The sequence below is a fragment of the Engystomops pustulosus genome, chromosome 10, assembly GCF_040894005.1.
Source record: "Engystomops pustulosus chromosome 10, aEngPut4.maternal, whole genome shotgun sequence".
Taxonomy (NCBI): Eukaryota; Metazoa; Chordata; class Amphibia; order Anura; family Leptodactylidae; genus Engystomops; species Engystomops pustulosus.
In genome coordinates, this window is record NC_092420.1 from 29,513,785 (window position 1) to 29,531,593 (window position 17,809).

At 43.4% G+C, this 17,809-nt stretch overlaps 1 protein-coding gene across 7 annotated transcripts in view; it reads left to right on the forward strand.

The window, feature by feature from the left end:
- The window catches only part of PBRM1 (polybromo 1), a 48,706-nt gene that overhangs the window by 11,219 nt on the left and 19,678 nt on the right, over positions 1 to 17,809 (forward strand). For 4 of the 7 annotated variants that reach the window (XM_072127245.1, XM_072127246.1, XM_072127248.1 and 1 more), the window contains exons 11-16: positions 653 to 875; positions 2,495 to 2,636; positions 9,417 to 9,517; positions 14,305 to 14,581; positions 15,656 to 15,761; positions 16,815 to 17,457. In XM_072127245.1, the coding sequence (XP_071983346.1) occupies positions 653 to 875; positions 2,495 to 2,636; positions 9,417 to 9,517; positions 14,305 to 14,581; positions 15,656 to 15,761; positions 16,815 to 17,457 (1,492 nt within the window). Of the gene's footprint in view, positions 1 to 652; positions 876 to 2,494; positions 2,637 to 9,416; positions 9,518 to 12,406; positions 12,419 to 14,304; positions 14,582 to 15,655; positions 15,762 to 16,814; positions 17,458 to 17,809 lie in introns of all 7 variants that reach the window. The other 3 variants (XM_072127243.1, XM_072127244.1, XM_072127247.1) reach the window with 1 other exon arrangement.

Here is a 17,809-nt window from a genome sequence, read left to right on the forward strand (position 1 = left end):
GTGCTGGCATGCACGCGACGGAAATCGGGGGGTTGTGGCCGAGCGAAAACCCGACGGATTCGGAAAAACCACCACATTTAAAAAAAGAAATGTGTCGCTTGGGGCGCGCTTACCTTCACTTGGTCTGGCCCGGTGAACTCCAGCGCGGTTAGATGCTTTTTAGCGCAGCAGCGCCACCTGGTGGACGGCGGAGGAACTACCTTGATGAATCCCGGCCGGACCCGAATCCAGCGCAAAGAACGCGCCGCTGGATCGCGAACGGACCGGGTAAGTAAATCTGCCCCATCATGTTTTCCCTGGGCCTATACGCGGCGCCAGTTATACTAAAAGGCTCCCGCCTGACGTAGAATAGCGCTTTGAAGTAAAAATAATACACCACTTTGAGCAGTGGGGTTTGAGTGCTGTGCCTTTTACCAGTCGGCAGAATTATTGCTGATCCCCCGATGATCTGATTTGTTATTGATACATTTGTATATATTTATGACGTATGACTTAAGTGATATGAAATTCAGTGTATATCCTGGCTGTTATTTTGGTATCGTGACCAGCTTTGTTCTCCTCTTGACCTGCTTACTTATGTGCCTGCCATTTTCTTGTTCTTCTACTTTGTAGCTAGTAAAATCAATAACTTTGCTATCTTTTCTTTGTATAGCAGCAACATCTATCCGGTATGAGGAAGGAGAATCTGAAGGAGAAAGCATAACCTCGTTCATGGATATATCTAGCCCATTATATCAGCTTTATGAGACTGTTCGATCTTGTCGGAATAATCAGGGGCAACTGATTGCTGAACCCTTTTTCCACCTCCCGTCAAAGAAGAAATATCCAGATTATTACCAGCAAATCAAGAATCCAATATCTCTACAGCAGATTAGGTAAATGCTATGGCACTGTGGCATATCCATATGGCTATAACCCTAGTACAGGCAGCCCCCTACTTAAGGACATCAGACTTGCAGACAACCCCTAGTTACAGACAGACCTCTCTGCCTCCTGTGACCTCTTAGTCCCAGGCTGCAATGATCAGCTGTAAGGAGTCTGTAATGAAGCTTTATTGATAATTCTTGGTCCCATTACAGCAAAAAATATTGAAAATCCAATTGTCAATGGGACAAAAAAAAGAAATTTTGTCTGGAGCTACAATTTTAAAATATAGAGTTCCAACTTACATACAAATTCAACTTTAGTACAAATACAAGGAACCTACCTTGTACGTAACCCTGGGACTGCCTGTATTTGTTTCTTGATTCTATGATTTATTGAGAATGGCAGTTCTATAATAGGTCATAGGACTACTCAACTTTTAAAATCATGCTCATGAACCTGAAGGGATTCTAACTAGAGATGAGCGAGCACTAAAATGCTCGGGTGCTCGTTATTCGATACAAACTTTTCCAGATGCTCGAGTGCTCGTATCGAATAACGAGCCCCATTAAAGTCAATGGGAGACCCGAGCATTTTTTCACTGAAAGAAACATTAAAAGAACAGTGCAGAATAACACATTACAGATGTTTACAGATGTTTTCCTTGTAAGAACACATTGAAATAACACTATTCTTCACTTTCCAGGTGTTCACGCGTGTCTCCCGCTAAGTTAGGAGATGTGCACGAACATCTGGAATGTGAAGAATAGTGTTCTTTCAATGTGTTCTGCACTTAAATGCTCCTGTATTCACAGTTTTTATTCTATTCTTCACATTCCAGATGTTCGCGCACATCTCCTAACTTAGCGGAAGACACGTGCGAACACCTGCATAGTGAAGAATAGTGTTCTTTCAATGTGTTCTTACAAGGAAAACATCTGTAAACATGTGTTATTCTTCACTGTAAACACTGTTCTTCACTGTCTTTTATTTAATGCTCGATCTCAAGCCGGCGAGATACTCCGAGCACCGTATTTTCCGGGCCATTAGGCGCACCGGACTATAAGGCGCATTAGTAGAAAACGCCTTATATATGGAAAAATTCCATATATAAGGCGCACCGGACTATAAGGCGCAGGGTGGCCGGGGGCGTGGCAGAAAACGGAGCGGAGGTGAGCGGTCTCCGGGGAAGGGGGTCCGTTCAAGTGGAGGAGGGCAGCGGACAGCAGATCTCCAGCGGGAACTGCAGACCGACGTGGCAGAAGTTGTTCGTGCCGCGTGGTCTGCAGTTCCCGCTGGAGATCTGTTGTCTCCAGTAGCGGGGACCTATGTAAGTAGGGTCCACTGCCCTCCTCCATACATAGGGCGCACCGGACTATAAGGCGCACTTTGGATTTCTAAGGAAATCCTAGGCTTTTATGTGCGCCTTATAGTCCGGAAAATACGGTATGCCAATACTCGACCGAGCATCTCTTATTCTGACCTCAATCATAGCTCCTATAACAGGACAGAGTGCGGTAAACTTGGTAGGCATTTTGGTAATTTTCTGTGCCGATATCACAAACATCAAATGCCTTCGGACTTCAGTTGCTCTTTGTTTTATTCATTAGTTTTTTTTTTTTTTGTGCAGAACTAAGCTGAAAAACCAAGACTATGACAGCCTGGACCAGCTGGAGGCAGATTTAAATGTGATGTTTGAGAACGCAAAGCGCTACAATGTTCCGAATTCAGCTATTTATAAGCGGGTCTTTAAACTGCAGCAGCTCATGCAGGTAATGCCCTCCCATTGTTACTATATAATTATTGAAGGGTATTTATGGCCATATAATTGAGCGCTGTGTTTGCAGCTTTACTGTATAGCTGTTACACTACGGTCATCGCTTCTCCTCACTGTAGCAACATGCAGGTGATCTGCTGCAACCCCCTTAAAAAAACGACTAATGCCCTTTCCTATGGGTTAGGATGAAGGATGCTGGTTAATGTTGTTTAGCTTACGGATTGTAATTGTAATATATGGATTTATTCCTGGTTACTGCTAAGCTTATTGTTGTAAGTGTTCAACTTTGATGACAAGGGCTATGAAAAAATATGATGATTAGATGCTCTTTTATGTTCTGTCAAGTTGTCCCTATTGAGCAGTTTGTATAATTTGATCCTTATTTTTTTAATTCCTATTTTGGTTTCCAAATAATTTTATTAAAGTACGCAAATAGTGAGCTGTACAATCATCCCTGCTACAATATCCCCGCACATGGGGTCACATGTGAAAGAGGTACAAGGGATGTAACATATGTATGGTATTCATTTTTAATTCCTATTTTAAAGGGAATTAAAGGGGTTTTCTGACAGTTTTAAAGGGAACCCGTCACCTACTTTTTCACAAATGCATCTAGTGGCAGGTTCCTATAGAGCTCTAGTAACTATCTGATACTCTGCTTTTAGCCAAAAATAGTTTCCCTCAGACTCCCATAAAATCAGAGTTATAATCTTGTCTGGTATCTATGCATCTTTGGAGCAAGTCAACGGGGCGTGGCCTAATGTCATGTGACCACCAAAGGTACTTAAAGAGAACCTACCACCACAAATCTACCTATAAAGGTAGATCGGGTGGTAGGTGGATCAATGGGACGTGAGGATAGCCCTTTTAAGGGCTAATCCTCACGTCCCCGCACTGTTTTAGTAACTTTTATTAGACTTTTATGCAAATTTTATTATGCAGCTACTGGGGCGTGGAGTAGCCGCATCTGAGGTTGCATGGCGCGGCTGCTCCACGCCCCGGTAGCCTCTTTTCTCCTCCTACTCACCATCTTCGGGCCTCGCAGAACAGCAGGCCCGCGCCTGTGCAGCCCCGGCTTCGGAGCAGTGACCGCGCAGACGCGGGCCTGCTGTTCTTCGCATGCGCAGACTGCAGGATCGTCGGACAAGGGCTTGCAGCTACGAGCAGCTGCGCGCCGAAGATGGTGAGTAGGAAGAGAAAAGAGGCTACCAGGGCGTGGAGTAGCCGTGCCATGTAACCTCAGATGCGGCTACTCCACGCCCCAGTAGTCGCATAATAAAATTAGCATAAAAGTCTAATAAAAGTTACTAAAAAAGTGCGGGGACGTGAGGATTAGCCCTTAAAAGGGCTATCCTCACATCCCATTGATCAACCTACCACCCGATTTACCTTTATAGGTAGATTTGTGGTGGTAGGTTCTCTTTAAGCGACTTAAAATTAGCAAACTGTACCACATGCACATATCTGACCACAAAACAATCTCCATGGACTTTCTATTCCTTTCCATGCAGGCTGCTGTGCGTTTATGTGATACAATATGCTGTGATTTAGTGACATATATGCTTGGTGCACAGTTTTCTAATGCTACAATAGCTGTAGGACCTGCGATAATGTCACCCTGGTCACATGACATTACAGCTACATACAGGGATAGGATGGAGAGGAGCTGCTGGATTCAGCCCGAGGAGGCCACACCCACCTTGACTTGCTGTAGCCATGTTTAGATTACAGGTAAAACTGGGGATCTCAGGGGAACAATTTTTAGCTAAAAGTAAGGTGTTAGTTAGTTACTAGGGCTGTATGGGAACCTGTCACTACCTGTATTTTTGAAAAATGTTGTGACGCGTTCCCTTTAAAAATATATTAAATGGGCTGAGGAGGGTGTTTAAAAAGAAAATGAAAAATGAAGCTGTTCTTGCCTGCTTAGGCGCTCCCGGTGTCCCACGCTGCGGTCTGTCAGAGCCGTGCTGCTGTTTGTTTACAGGGGCACAGAAGCTCAACTCTGACAACTTCCAGGTGACCTGGTAGCGAGTACAGCTTTATCTTTTTTTTTATTAAAAGCGCCTTCCCCAGCCCGGTTAATACATTTTTATAAAGTCAGACAACCCCTTTATTGCCAAATCTAAATGCTGTCCACTAAAGTGGTTGCTGTACTTTTTAAGAAGTATTCAGTGGAGCATGCTTGTCTTCTGTGCACATGTGAGGGTGGCTTGCAAATGTTATCTTGCGTCATGCCACTAGGCTTATTGAAAGTCAGACGTTGATGTCTAGGTAGCTGTAATAGTTATGGTGTTTATGATATATGTATCGTAAAGAAGGAGCACGGAGGCAGTTACAAGTGCTTTGGAGGGGCTCTGGTAACGCCCTCCACAGCAGTCAGATAAACAGTAGGAAGCATAAATATAATTCTGTGTGCTGTTTCCTCCGTTCTCTGTACTCCTCCCTCCCCCATTGTCTTGGGATGAGGGAAGAATGATGACATCTACTAAACATCCTGGCTGAAACATCCTTCAAAGCTAGCAGTGTGTGCAGTGGTCGTAAGGCTGTATTACACTATAGGTCTATCTGCGTAATGGTGCAGAGGTGTATATATGTGAGTATGTAGTACTCTGTGTCCTAGAACTGCTAGTACTAGAGAGGAGAGCTCAGCATTATGGGATGTGGGAGAAGCTGCTCTGGCCTCGGTGCCCTTAGCTGATGTAACACGTGGAAAGTGCCCGCCCACTTAAGGAGAAGTTGAAGACTATTTTATAAGAAGGGCTGATGGATCTCAGGCTAGGATGAAGCCAGCAGCATGATGCAGGTATTTTTTGAATCGTTGTCAAAGGCTCTCACCAGCTGTGCTAAACATTATTTTTGGCCAGGTAACTCTACATAGAACTTCAAGGTAGCTTTTATGAATCCTAGAACTTCTATGGTTTGCAAAGCGAAAAGAGACCATGGGCAGCTCTAACTGCCTAAATTCTGAAATGGCCGACGGCAGAATGTGGCAAAAATATCGGCTTTCTAGTTGGATTCTTTTTGTCAGTTGTTTGAGTTTGGCCATTGATTTGCCTCTTTGCACCAGTCCCCTCCACCGTGCCCCAGTTTACTTTATCGTATTGCTGGCGGGGTTATTAATAAGAGTTATTCTACAGTTAACTAGTCACTTGGATGTGTGGATGGCTTTAAAAGACTGGTTGGTTGATCGATCATGTGACTTCAATTCCTGGAATGGCTTTTACTGTGGCTCCAGTCTCCTTTAAGAAGACTTGTAACAATTTTAAAAAAGACATTAAAAATAAAAAAACATTTGCGAACTAAACCTTGTCCATGGTTACAGACCTTTTAATATCTGTTTCATATATTATTATTATTATTATTATTATTATTATTATTATGCCGAATGACCTTCTATAGGGTTACGGGTTTATGCAATGAATAATCATGGTCTACAATCAGATGAATGTGTTTCATGTATTTGCAGACTGGTTGTAGTTAGTGGATATCACTGTATGTAATCTGTGGTTGAGTCTCACAGTTTGCAGTTCACGCTGATAACATACCATCCACATCCTCTCCATAGATTGATAGCATCTCATCATCCTCTATTCAATGTGCGGCCGGAATAGTGTCGCACAACGCCGGCAAATGTATATGTGATTTTAGAGCACACATTTGTCCTATCCTATAGGTCTGAGTTCTATGCCTGTGATGACACACTTCCCTTGAGGGGGGGGGGGGTGTAGAAACGCGTCAGGCAGAGGAGAGAGATATAGGATGTGCATGAGTGTGTGAATGCCAATGTGAACTCGACTAATGTGAGTGCATGAATAGCGCTCATTTTTTAGATGTGCGATGAGGCACATTGCAGCGATCGGTAATTTAGTAATAAGGCTGCACTGCTGTGACACATCTTCATTCAGTAGTCTGCCGGGGGGGGGGGGGGTATGCATGATTGGGACCAACAAACGTTTAGGCTCCCGATCCCCTGGCATACACTGAATATGTTTAAATAAAATATTTGGATTTTAAGTGTTCTACTTTTCATGCAGTAAGTTTAATACATCTGAACACAAACCTAGTTACCCTATTTCTGTTTTAATAAGATCTCTGTGCAAGTGTCCCTGGTTTATCATGATGGAATGTTATGGTATTAATTAAGTAGTTCTAGAGCAGTGCTTCTCAACCTTTCTAATGCTGTGACCCCGCAATACAGTTCCCCATGTTGCGGTGACACCAAACCATGTACAAGAATGTTGTATTTGCTCCCAAAACGCGATAAAATCGAGGCTCCGATGGCTTTAGGTGACCCCTGTGTTTTGGTCATTCGACCCCTGCAGGGGTCGAGACCCACAGGTTGAGAACCCCTGTTCTAGAGCCTGGTGTGTACATAAACAGGAAAGTTGTGCATGTTATGAATACAACACACATCTGTGAAGCTGTAGTATTGCAGCATTGCCCTCTCTTCCCCTTCTCCTATACACCAGTGCTCTGTGTGCAGCTGCATTGTTTAATGGAGCTCATTTTTCTCCTGGTTTGCTGCAAACCACTTGAAACAACTTGAGAAAATAGATCAGCGGACTCCTGGATCTGGAGAGGAAGCATCGCATCCGTGTCTTATACTGAATATGAAGTACATCATCGTTCTAACTTACCAATATCTTTTATATGGCTTGACTATATACATTTCCTTTAATGTGTACGGATCATCCATTCTATTAAAATATGTGAAACCTGCATATAGTAGCATCTCTATACAATCCCAGCTGTATCCTTAAAGGGATTGCACAGGAATTACAATTGAGGACCTATCTATCAACAGGACCTGTCTTAAATGAAGAGAGGCGGAAGCATTTGGCAATTCACTTCTATGGGAGTCACAACTGTAGTTACAGCCTCTGGCCACTACATAGAGGCTGGAGACAAGTGCACGTCCATGTGGTCTGTTTATGATGGGCTTACGATGTGCAGCAGTGTGTAGCTAGGCCATCGGTTAGAATTCCTAGTCAACTACTTTTAATGTATACCTTTTGGTCATTTGGGGTTATTTTGGGTTATTTTTCAAAAGCTGCCATGTATATTCGAGGAGTTCTATTTAAAACTTTTTGGCCCTGAGCTAGTGTATGGAGACTGTCTACTATTATGTCTCCCTTACACTGCACAAGGATGACTTTCATCATGTTACCTGATTCTTTATATGCTAATTGTAATGAATTCGGACAGAGTGAGAAGTGGTAGTAGTGGGGCACGTGACGACTCTTCAATAGATTTTACCACAATAAATTACTGGCCCCATTGGTAGAATATGAAATATCCTGTCTAGATAGGAGAGGAGTCTGAGTTGAGAATAATTTCCTTGAGACGAGTCAGGTTTAGAGGCTGCAGGGGAAGGATCAACTCCAACTTATACCAACTCGTCTTTGGTATTTTCAGTACCTGGAAACAAAAACACATAAGAATCCTTTGTTTTCCGGTTTGAGCCATCGGGCCACTTGTTTTCATGATCTGTGTGGGTCTCATCACTGAGACCCCCACCTGTCAGCAGGTTGGGCCCTATCCTGTGGAGAGGGCCTAACTTGTATTAGTTGGAAAACCCCTTTAAGGAGGAAGTAGAAAAGGAGCATTATTAGGGAGTCTGCATAAATTGGGGATTCAGAAAAGCGGACACTATAAAGGGAAGTGGGGTTTCAGTAAATAGGCAATATTAGGGGGCCAGCTGCATGACGGGATATTATAACCTATGTATTATAACAGCACAACTTTAAAAAGATGAGATCTTCTCTTTAATGTGACACCAGAAGCATGTTTCTAGGTGCTAGAGATACTGATGTGAAGCCTCATTTTCACATCACTTTGGAATCTTTTTATAAATATTTGAGATTTTACATAAGACTGAATTCTAGAAAGGACTTTTCATCCCCTACCTGAGGGGGCTAGTAGTTTAGTGGGGTACAAATCTGGTGATGGTGCCAAAATTATATGTTTGAGGTTCCAATAATAATGTGAACAAAGCCCAAAAGGTTGAAATCTGCCTCTTCTGATCCTGGTCTCCATTGTAGGAAGGTATAGGGGGGCAGTCTGCCAATAACCATAGACCCAGTTTGTCCATTGATTTCAGTTCTAATCCTAGAGGGCTAAAACCTCTTAGAGGAGGAAAAATTCTTTCCTGTCTCTAAATATGGCAATCAGAACAATTCCTCCGATCAGTGTTCATATCTAGGGGCTCGGGTTACTTTGCCTGAATGTGACTGGATCTCAGGAATCTGACGCTGTTGTGCAGTTCAGTGACCAGGCTTCCGCTGTTTGGGCACACGCTGGTTTCAGAATCCAGCACAGTTCTAGTCATGGGTGACCGGCTCTGGATTGGCAATGCAGCAACTATAAAAAAGGGTTCCTCTCCGCGTTGTCTTTTTGTTCCGTGCCATATTGATCTATATAGAATGACATTGTTTAGTAGAAATGGCAATATTTTGGAGCCACCTATGCTTGTAGCAGCGCGGTTCTATCATGCGAGAGGTATTTTTATCGCTTTGCCTGCAGCTGGAGGAGAGGCGCAGTCACACGATACAATATCCCGCGATAAATGTACGCCAGTGTTGCACCTGGTGAAATGTAAATGTTTCTAAGCCGCCGTACCACGGATCCGTGACGCTTTTAATATTTATACACTGACACCAGTTGTAGGGTTTTTTTCCGAGTGAAACTGATCTATGCAGCTGTTTAATATTCATGTATTCTGGGAACGTTTGGCAGAGCGAGACTGACTCTGGAGATTTGTTCTTTTTTATTTCAGGCAAAAAAGAAAGAGCTGGCTCGCAGAGACCTGGATATCGAGGACGGAGACAGCATGATTTCCTCCGCCACATCTGACACCGGCAGCGCAAAGAGGAAGAGGTACGTTTCACACCGCCGGAATCTCCAGCTTCTCCGCATCCATTGTCATCAGGCAGCGGCATGTAGGCCGATGTCTTTAGTCAATTGTCCTGGATGATGGATCCATTATTCTTCTATAGAGCACATTATAAGCTGATTATGTTCCACGATTCCCTTGTATCATACTTGGTGTGAACTATTATTATGCGCATGGGGTGACTTTACTATTCTGGAGCGTTGCTGATAATACTAATGATGTTATTGATACTCCTGAATGTTTCCTAGTGGAAAGCGACCTGTCATCTGACACCTGGGTAGAAACGATGGATTTTTATTCTTGGCCAGGGCACTTAGAACTGGTATACAAGAGACCACCTATATAAATCGGATCACATGACTAACATCTGCCTCTACAGAGAAGAGAACATTATGCAGTCCTTGTGACAACAAATTCAGTTCATTTGCATGAAAATTTGCTTGAATTACAGATTATTCACTCTGTTACCATAGGCACACATTTTTGGCACAGGCATTTGTTATTGGTCATTATTGTTGGAGAGTTGGAGTAGTGAGCACTAAGTTCTAGCTCTGACAGCTGATCAGAGGGACCATAGTCGCAGATTTCACTGAGAACCTGTTGGATGACATACCCCTATGAAATTACTAGCTGAACTGGGTATGGCTTCTGGCAACATGTGTGGATAACTTTGTCGCCACTCGAACCATTTTTCTCCATTCTGCCATTTAGATCAGAAGTGCCACAAAGTCAGTCCAATTCCTGACAAGTGCTCCAGACCCTTCGGGCTTGCAAGCCCTTCCTAACACATGCCCTTCTGTCCTAATGACTAGTGCCAGTGTCTTCAATATTTCTGTAGTGAAGGTGGCTGCGTTTGTGCCCACAAGAGGAAGCATACTGAGCATGTGCCAGTCAGAAAACCAACGCATGCCCAAAACTTCAATGAGGACAGATGTGATGTAGGTGTTCGCTTTGGAGCAGGGCTTGCATGTGATACCCAGTGCACCTTGCGTGCAGCAAGCCCCTTCTTGTGCTAATTCAAACTAGTTTGGATAATAGATAGCAGTCTCTCTTCTGGTTAAAATGACTCTAAATTATACTCTTTCTCTTCGATGTGCTATCAATACCATGATGTCTCTGTGTGGCTTCATTTGGCCATTTAAAGACCAAAATTATTTATGCTTGCTGGAAGTGCACAAATTCCCATTTAAAGAATTTATATATGCATGGTACCAGCACCAAAATCCAGCACTTCCAGTTGCTAGAAGATGAGGAATAGGTTGACGGGTATATGAATACTTTTTCAACCCACTGCATGTGATGTGAATTGTGCAGCGATCAGTAGAAATGTAGAAGCTCCACTGATCTTTCATACAATTTGGTAATGTTGTCCAGGCCCAATTATTGGTAGATCAAGTCATATACCGCAGCTATCCCATGGCAGTCGTATCCAATGTATTGGATTGGGTTTGAGCGTCCTTATGCCTCAATAGAGAATTAATTTAAAGGGAACCTGTCGGTTATAACTAACCCACACTAAGTAAAACTTCACTTTAATTTTTTTTAAAACTGCCATTATACAGTGGTACAACTCTCCCTATATTGTTCCTTCTATGCAAATGACCCCATGTGGGGCTACATGCAGACAACCATGTGCTCACTGGGGCCGATACCCAGGAGGAGAAGGGAGGGGGAGCCGTTATCATCCCTGATTGATGTGCGGCCAGATCAAGGCCTCAATTGCTCTCGTCAGTCAAATTATGGTCCAGCATATTCATGTTCTTCCAGCTTCCCCCCTCCCTCAGGAATTCTCTTTGGTGAGTCACACAGCAGTCTGAGGTAGGGCTAATGAGTGAATTGGCTTAGCTGAACAGAAAGCTGGCCCCTTGTCGATCAGGAAACTAGAGGTGCAGCTGGAAGAAAATGAGTATGCATAGAGTCAACTTTAAGAACAGACTGTGGAATATTACAGGCATGGTCAGGAACAATATAGGGATAGTTTTACTGCTATATCATAGCACTAGCAAAGTTATGATCAGTTAGTGTGGGTTGTTTCCCATTTAAGCATTTCTAATTTCCCTTTAAGGCCCAGTTCAGATCCTTGGGTCTGCCTTAGGTCTTCAGTTAATTACATCTGTTATTATGAGCCAAAACCAGAAAAGGTAAAAGACAGAACAGGGGCAAGTCTTTTCATTCTACCTTACCTCTGTATAGTTACTGGAAGGACTTGCACCTGTTCTGTGTGTTTTACCGCTCCTGGTAAACTGAACAGAATAACTGAAGACCTTACAGATTTGTGAACTGGCCCTTAGGATTTGGAGGGAGTCTACTGTCTCCCCCACTATTATAATCTGCTTGCAGCTTGTTGTAAAGAAGTGCACTATTTCAAAATTACCCTTATAAATTTGTGCATGCTGCCATTCATGAGAAATTCCTCATTTAATCTGTATGCTAATGAGGCAGTTGGTGCACTGAGGGTGTGTCCTCAGCTTCTGGAGCACTGATATTCCAATCTGGACCACTCCCCTTACATCATATAAGCAGGAGGTTTGTCTTGTGAGAAGCATGGGGCGAGCAGTGATTTAGGCAGGAATAGCAGCGATCCGGGTGATTAGGACACGTCTACCACAAACTGCCTCATTAGCATACAGATTAACCTGGGGGTTTCTTACAAATGGCATAATGCACAGAATTAATAAAGGCATGTTGGAAATTATAGTGCATTTCTCTACCATTCTTCCAGCACTTAGGGAGGTGGTAAACTCCTATAAGCTTTTATGCTGTATTTTTAACACATTTATCTAGAATTGGGGGTTAAATGTGAAATTTTTTTTTTTTTTTCTCCTTTGCTGTATGAGACTTGGCGTGACTTTTACTTTTCAATATTGCTGCAGCGGAAAGTCCTGGTAAGATGGGGGCATGTACTTTACCCTCATGGTCTGTTGTAGTGTTGTCATGCAGGGTATTTCATGCTATGGGTATCCTGCATCATTCTGCACGTATGTCTTGGGCTCTGATCAATGTTTGCAAGTAAAGATCTGTACCCGGGACGAGCAATATGACTTGTAATTATTGTGACACTCACTACATTGCATGAATGAGACTGCAGTCATCTTTTCAGTGACATTATATTCCATCGGCTGAGCACGCTTTCTAATTTCTCAGGGTGATATCATGTATAGTGGCCTGTGTGTGGGATTATGCATGATGCAATATTTATCATCTACGGCAGCATGATATATAAATCGGCCAATTCTTGGGAGTACAAGTAACGTGTTCCCAATAAATGACTTAATAGGGACTTGTTACTTGGGTTTTTAGGTTGGTACTCATGGCCTCGTATGGAGGACAACCCCTATGGCAGTGGTGGCGAACCTATGGCATGGGTGCCAGAGGTGGCACTCGGAGACATTTCTGTGGGCACTCAGACCATCACCTAAGGACAGAGTTCACCAAATAGGACCAAATCCACCAAGTCCCAAGCAACTTAAGAGATGCTGCTCTCCGCGCTATTTTAAAGCAACACTTCATTGGCTGTTAGGAACTGCGGGAAAAGTGAGAAGGTGTTGACAGAACTTCAATATCTTTGGAGGTCATCCTCCTGGACCAACCATTTTTCATCTATAGAGAGACTCTGGAGAGAAGCTACAACGAGAGACTGAATTTGCCCTCCTTCTTTCAACTGAATTGGTTGCTTCCGGGGGGCGATACAATTGAAAGATGTGGAAGAACAGGTAGCAATAAGTTACTGCTTAAAATGTCATGTTGGCACTTCACAGGAAAATAAGTGGATTTTGGTCGTAGTTTGGGCACTCGGTCTCTAAAAGGTTTGCCATCACTGCCCTATGGGGTCTGTTTTGATGCCTTCAAGGATGTGGAGGCCACAGAGCAAATAAGGTTACACTGTCGTTGATCATAGAGCAATGACTCATCCTACTGTTATACCATAAATGGATTTTCTGGATCATCTGACACTCAGGATAGGTAATCAGTATCAAATCTGTCCCAATTGATAGATTCTGGCGCAAAATGAGAACCAGAAGAGCTGATTTCTGTAGGGTGTGGGTGCCTGACCCCCACCATCACTTACTGATAACCCATCCTAAGGATATCTAATTATTAAAATTGTTATGTAGACCAGACAACCCCTTTAATTAGAGGAAATTAAAACCCATGCAAAAATTTCTCAACTGAAGCCCTGTCTTAAAGAGGCTTTATCAGCAGTTTTGAACATACAAAGCTGTAGACAGTGCTAGGTAGCAGCCCGGAGGAGGTGTGTAACCCTGCTTTTGTGTGTGTGTTGTCAGTAGAAGCAGGGTTAAGTTATATTTGGCTCTGTAGCTCTTGCATGGGCTCTGGGTGGGTCTTTCAGCCTGAAGAGCTTTCTGCTCTCTGCATTGTGCTGCTCTACAGCCCCTCCCCTCTGCTGGGAGTAGTGTGTCAGGATTTGATTGGATGCTTACAGCAGTCACTCAGAGCAGAAGGGAGGGGCTGTGGAACAGTTCAGTGCAAAGAGCCGAAAACCATTAGGCTGAAAGACCCACCCAGAGTTCTTGCAGAGCTGCAAACCTGGATTAAAAGTTCATTTTTTTTTAACAGTGCTGCTGCTATTTGCTACAGACACAAAGATAGTGTTACACAGATCTCCAGGGCCTATACCTAGCAGTGTCTGAAGTTTATTATGACAAAAACCGATGACTGGTTCCCTTTAATTGACCTCTTGTGGACGTTCTTTGCTAATTTCTCTGAATGTTTCAGCTTTGTGGTAACAATCTTGTTCATTTTTATTCAGCAAGAAAAATATGCGGAAGCAACGGATGAAGATTTTGTTCAATGTTGTCCTGGAGGCCCGGGAGCCTGTTACGAATCGTCGCCTTTGTGAACTTTTTATGTTTAAACCGTCTAAAAAAGATTACCCTGATTACTATAATATTATTCTGGAGCCCATGGACTTAAAAACCATTGAACACAATATTCGCACTGATAAATATGCCACAGAGGACGCCATGATGGACGACATGAAGCTGATGTTCCGCAATGCCTGGCATTATAATGAGGAAGGCTCCCAGGTAAGAGTAGACGCGCTCATATCCGAGCCTGTAATCCACCCGTTTAGGCTTTTATGTTGCAGGTGAAATTGATACAAAAATGAATCCTATAGGTAATTATCAGTAATATTCCACAACTTATGAGACTGCAAGCGGACAGCGCCGTTCTCTGTGTAGTGGCTGTACAGAGTCACTGCGGCAATAGAATGGAAGTGGATCTGCAGTAATCTCTTCTGACCACCAAAATCTTTTAACAGGGTAGTTATAAGAACGTAATATTGTCACCCATAATATACTTTCCTTGTTAAAGTTTCCTATCTGACACCCGGAGGAGAAACCCTTGGGCAGCAGGACTATGGAATTCCTGTGACGTCCCGCTAGCTTCTGGCAGATAGAGGGCGCTGTGCTATCGTTACTGTAGTTCCTTTCCATCCAACGGAAGCCAGCAGGACACAGGGAGTCATGGGAAGTCCCAAGTCCTGCTGTCTGGAGCTCACATGACCCATGGCAGATGGAAAAATTTAACAGGGCAAGTATAATGTAGGTGACTTGGTATATATAAAACACTAAAAGTTTTCTGTAAGTGGCCAACCTCTTTAAGATGGCATTGGAGGTTCAAGGACCAGATGGGTACTGTAGTCTTCGGATCAGGGTGCATTAGGACATTCTATTGAATAGACAGTGAAGAAGAACCCGGGTCCCCTGTGCTGCTGCCTCCTCCTTTGGCAATATGGGACGTCCGTCTATAGCAGAGTTCGGTATTCGCCTGGTCCCGACCGTCCCATAGAAATGAATGGAGTACGGTATTTCTTTGAGGATGATATCTAAATGCAAGGTTATGGGCACAATATAAGTAGATGTATTTCATCTACATGTTGTCTGATCATAAATGTATTGAGCAGCGTGTGACAGCTGTGCCATTGCAGCATTGCCATTGCCAAGTTCTTCAAGGTGCCAAGAAGACACGAGCAAAGGTTAAATATATTCATACACACAGCAGTCTCTCTATAATACTAGAGTAATAAGATGAAGGTCACGTATTGTGCTCATATAGTTTATATCTCGGTGCACTAACGTCTCTTAATTCATTGTTAGGTTTACAATGATGCGCACGTCCTGGAGAAGATCCTCAAAGAGAAAAAGAAGGAACTGGGTCCTTTAGCAGATGATGATGATATGGCATCTCCAAAACTCAAGCTGAGTAAGTGATTTGTGCTCTTTACCCAAGTATTAAAACTACCCTTTGGATGGGGGATAACTTCATGATTGGGTAGCGTCTATTTACGAAGACCCATGACAACATTGGGAGGCATGCTGCCACTCCACAAATTCTCAGCGGAACGGCATGAACAGGGTGTGTACTGTGTATCTCTGGCTTCTCCATACAGAATGAGTGGTTTGACAATGCATGTTCCCAACCTGCCAACTCATTCACGAGGCGGGAAGGGCATCCAAAAGGAGACCTGCATGGTTCAGCAGGTTATCTCCTGTACGATGAATAATCTTTTTAAGCCATGATTCATACTGCGTGTAAACGTCATTAGAGTTTCCTCTATCGACTAATACTATTGGGAACCTTTCTGTAATAGTATGTAAGCAGATCAATTTTGGTATAGATTTTTAGTAAACTTGTCATTTATTTTATATATCTGCTCATTCTTAGTTTAGGCGTTCAGTATGCAGTTTATGTAGACAGAGCCACACAATAGGGGGTATTTGACTGTTCCTAGAAGTTGGACCCCAAGTAAACACTAGAATGGGGATCACAATTTCCCCATGAAATGCAAATGTCTGACTCCTGTTCTGTTACCTCTGCTTACATGGATCACTTATGAGCCCCCAATTCTTGTTATTACTGTTGTACCCCCCCCCCCCCTCCCAATCTTGCGTTTAGGGCAGTGGTTCTCAACCTGTGGGTAGCGACCCCGGCGGGGGTCGAAAGACCAAAACAAGGGGGTCGCCTAAAGCCATTGGAGCCACGATTTTATTGCATTTTTTGGCACAAATACAATATTCTTGTACATGGTTTGGGGTCACCGCAACATGAGGAACTGTATTGCGGGGTCACAGCATTAGAAAGGTTGAGAACCACTGGTTTAGGGGATAAGTGTGATTTTTGGGAAACTCCCTTAAAAGGTGTGTGGATTTGTCTTCAGCCAAAGTTTTTTTTCATGTGTTTTTAATATATAGAGAGTGTGTACCAGTGTACCAAAGAACTTTGCCTGGAATCTGAAAATGTTTCTTTAAATTTTAGGTCGAAAAAGTGGAATTTCCCCAAAGAAAACCAAATATTTGACCCCCATGCAGCATAAGCTGAATGAGGTGTATGAAGCGGTAAAGAACTACACAGATAAGCGCGGCAGGCGCCTCAGCGCCATCTTTCTGCGTCTACCATCGCGGTCCGAGCTCCCAGACTACTATGTGACCATCAAAAAGCCCATTGATATGGAAAAGATCAGGAGTCACATAATGGCCAACAAGTACCAGGACATTGATGCAATGTGCGAGGACTTTGTTATCATGTTTAATAACGCATGCACATACAACGAACCCGAGTCCTTAATTTACAAGGATGCTTTGGTCCTTCACAAGGTCCTACTGGAGACCCGCAGAGATATTGAAGGAGATGAGGACTCCCACGTTCCTAATGTAACTCTGCTCATCCAGGAGCTAATACACAACCTGTTTGTGTCCATGATGAGCCACCAGGATGATGAAGGCAGATGTTACAGTGATTCTCTGGCTGAAATACCTGCTGTTGACCCTAAATTTCCCAAGAAGCCTCCTCTGACCTTTGAGATTATCCGAAAGAATGTGGAAAACAATCGCTATCGAAGACTTGACCTTTTCCAGGAGCACATGTTTGAGGTTCTGGAAAGAGCCCGAAGAATGAATCGGTAAGTATAGCCTGAGTGTTTACTTATGAGCTCATCTCACCTTCCCCATTGTACTATACCTAATAATTGTACATCTCCTACCTGCTTTAGACCCTCTGGGACATGAAATACCCCCCTTCCTGTTCTGCAGGCTTGAACAGGGAAGCATACCTTTTTAAGATGTCCTCTAAAAGGAACGTTTACCAGTGTAGGTACAATACAAGGGGTCATCAATATTGTACTTACCCTGGTAAACTTTTCCCTTTTAGTCGTGGGTCGTGTGACACAATGGCAGACACTTTTGGGACTACCAGTGATGTCCATCTAAGGGGGCCTAGCGCTCATTACTGCACACTGTAATGTCACTGGTTAG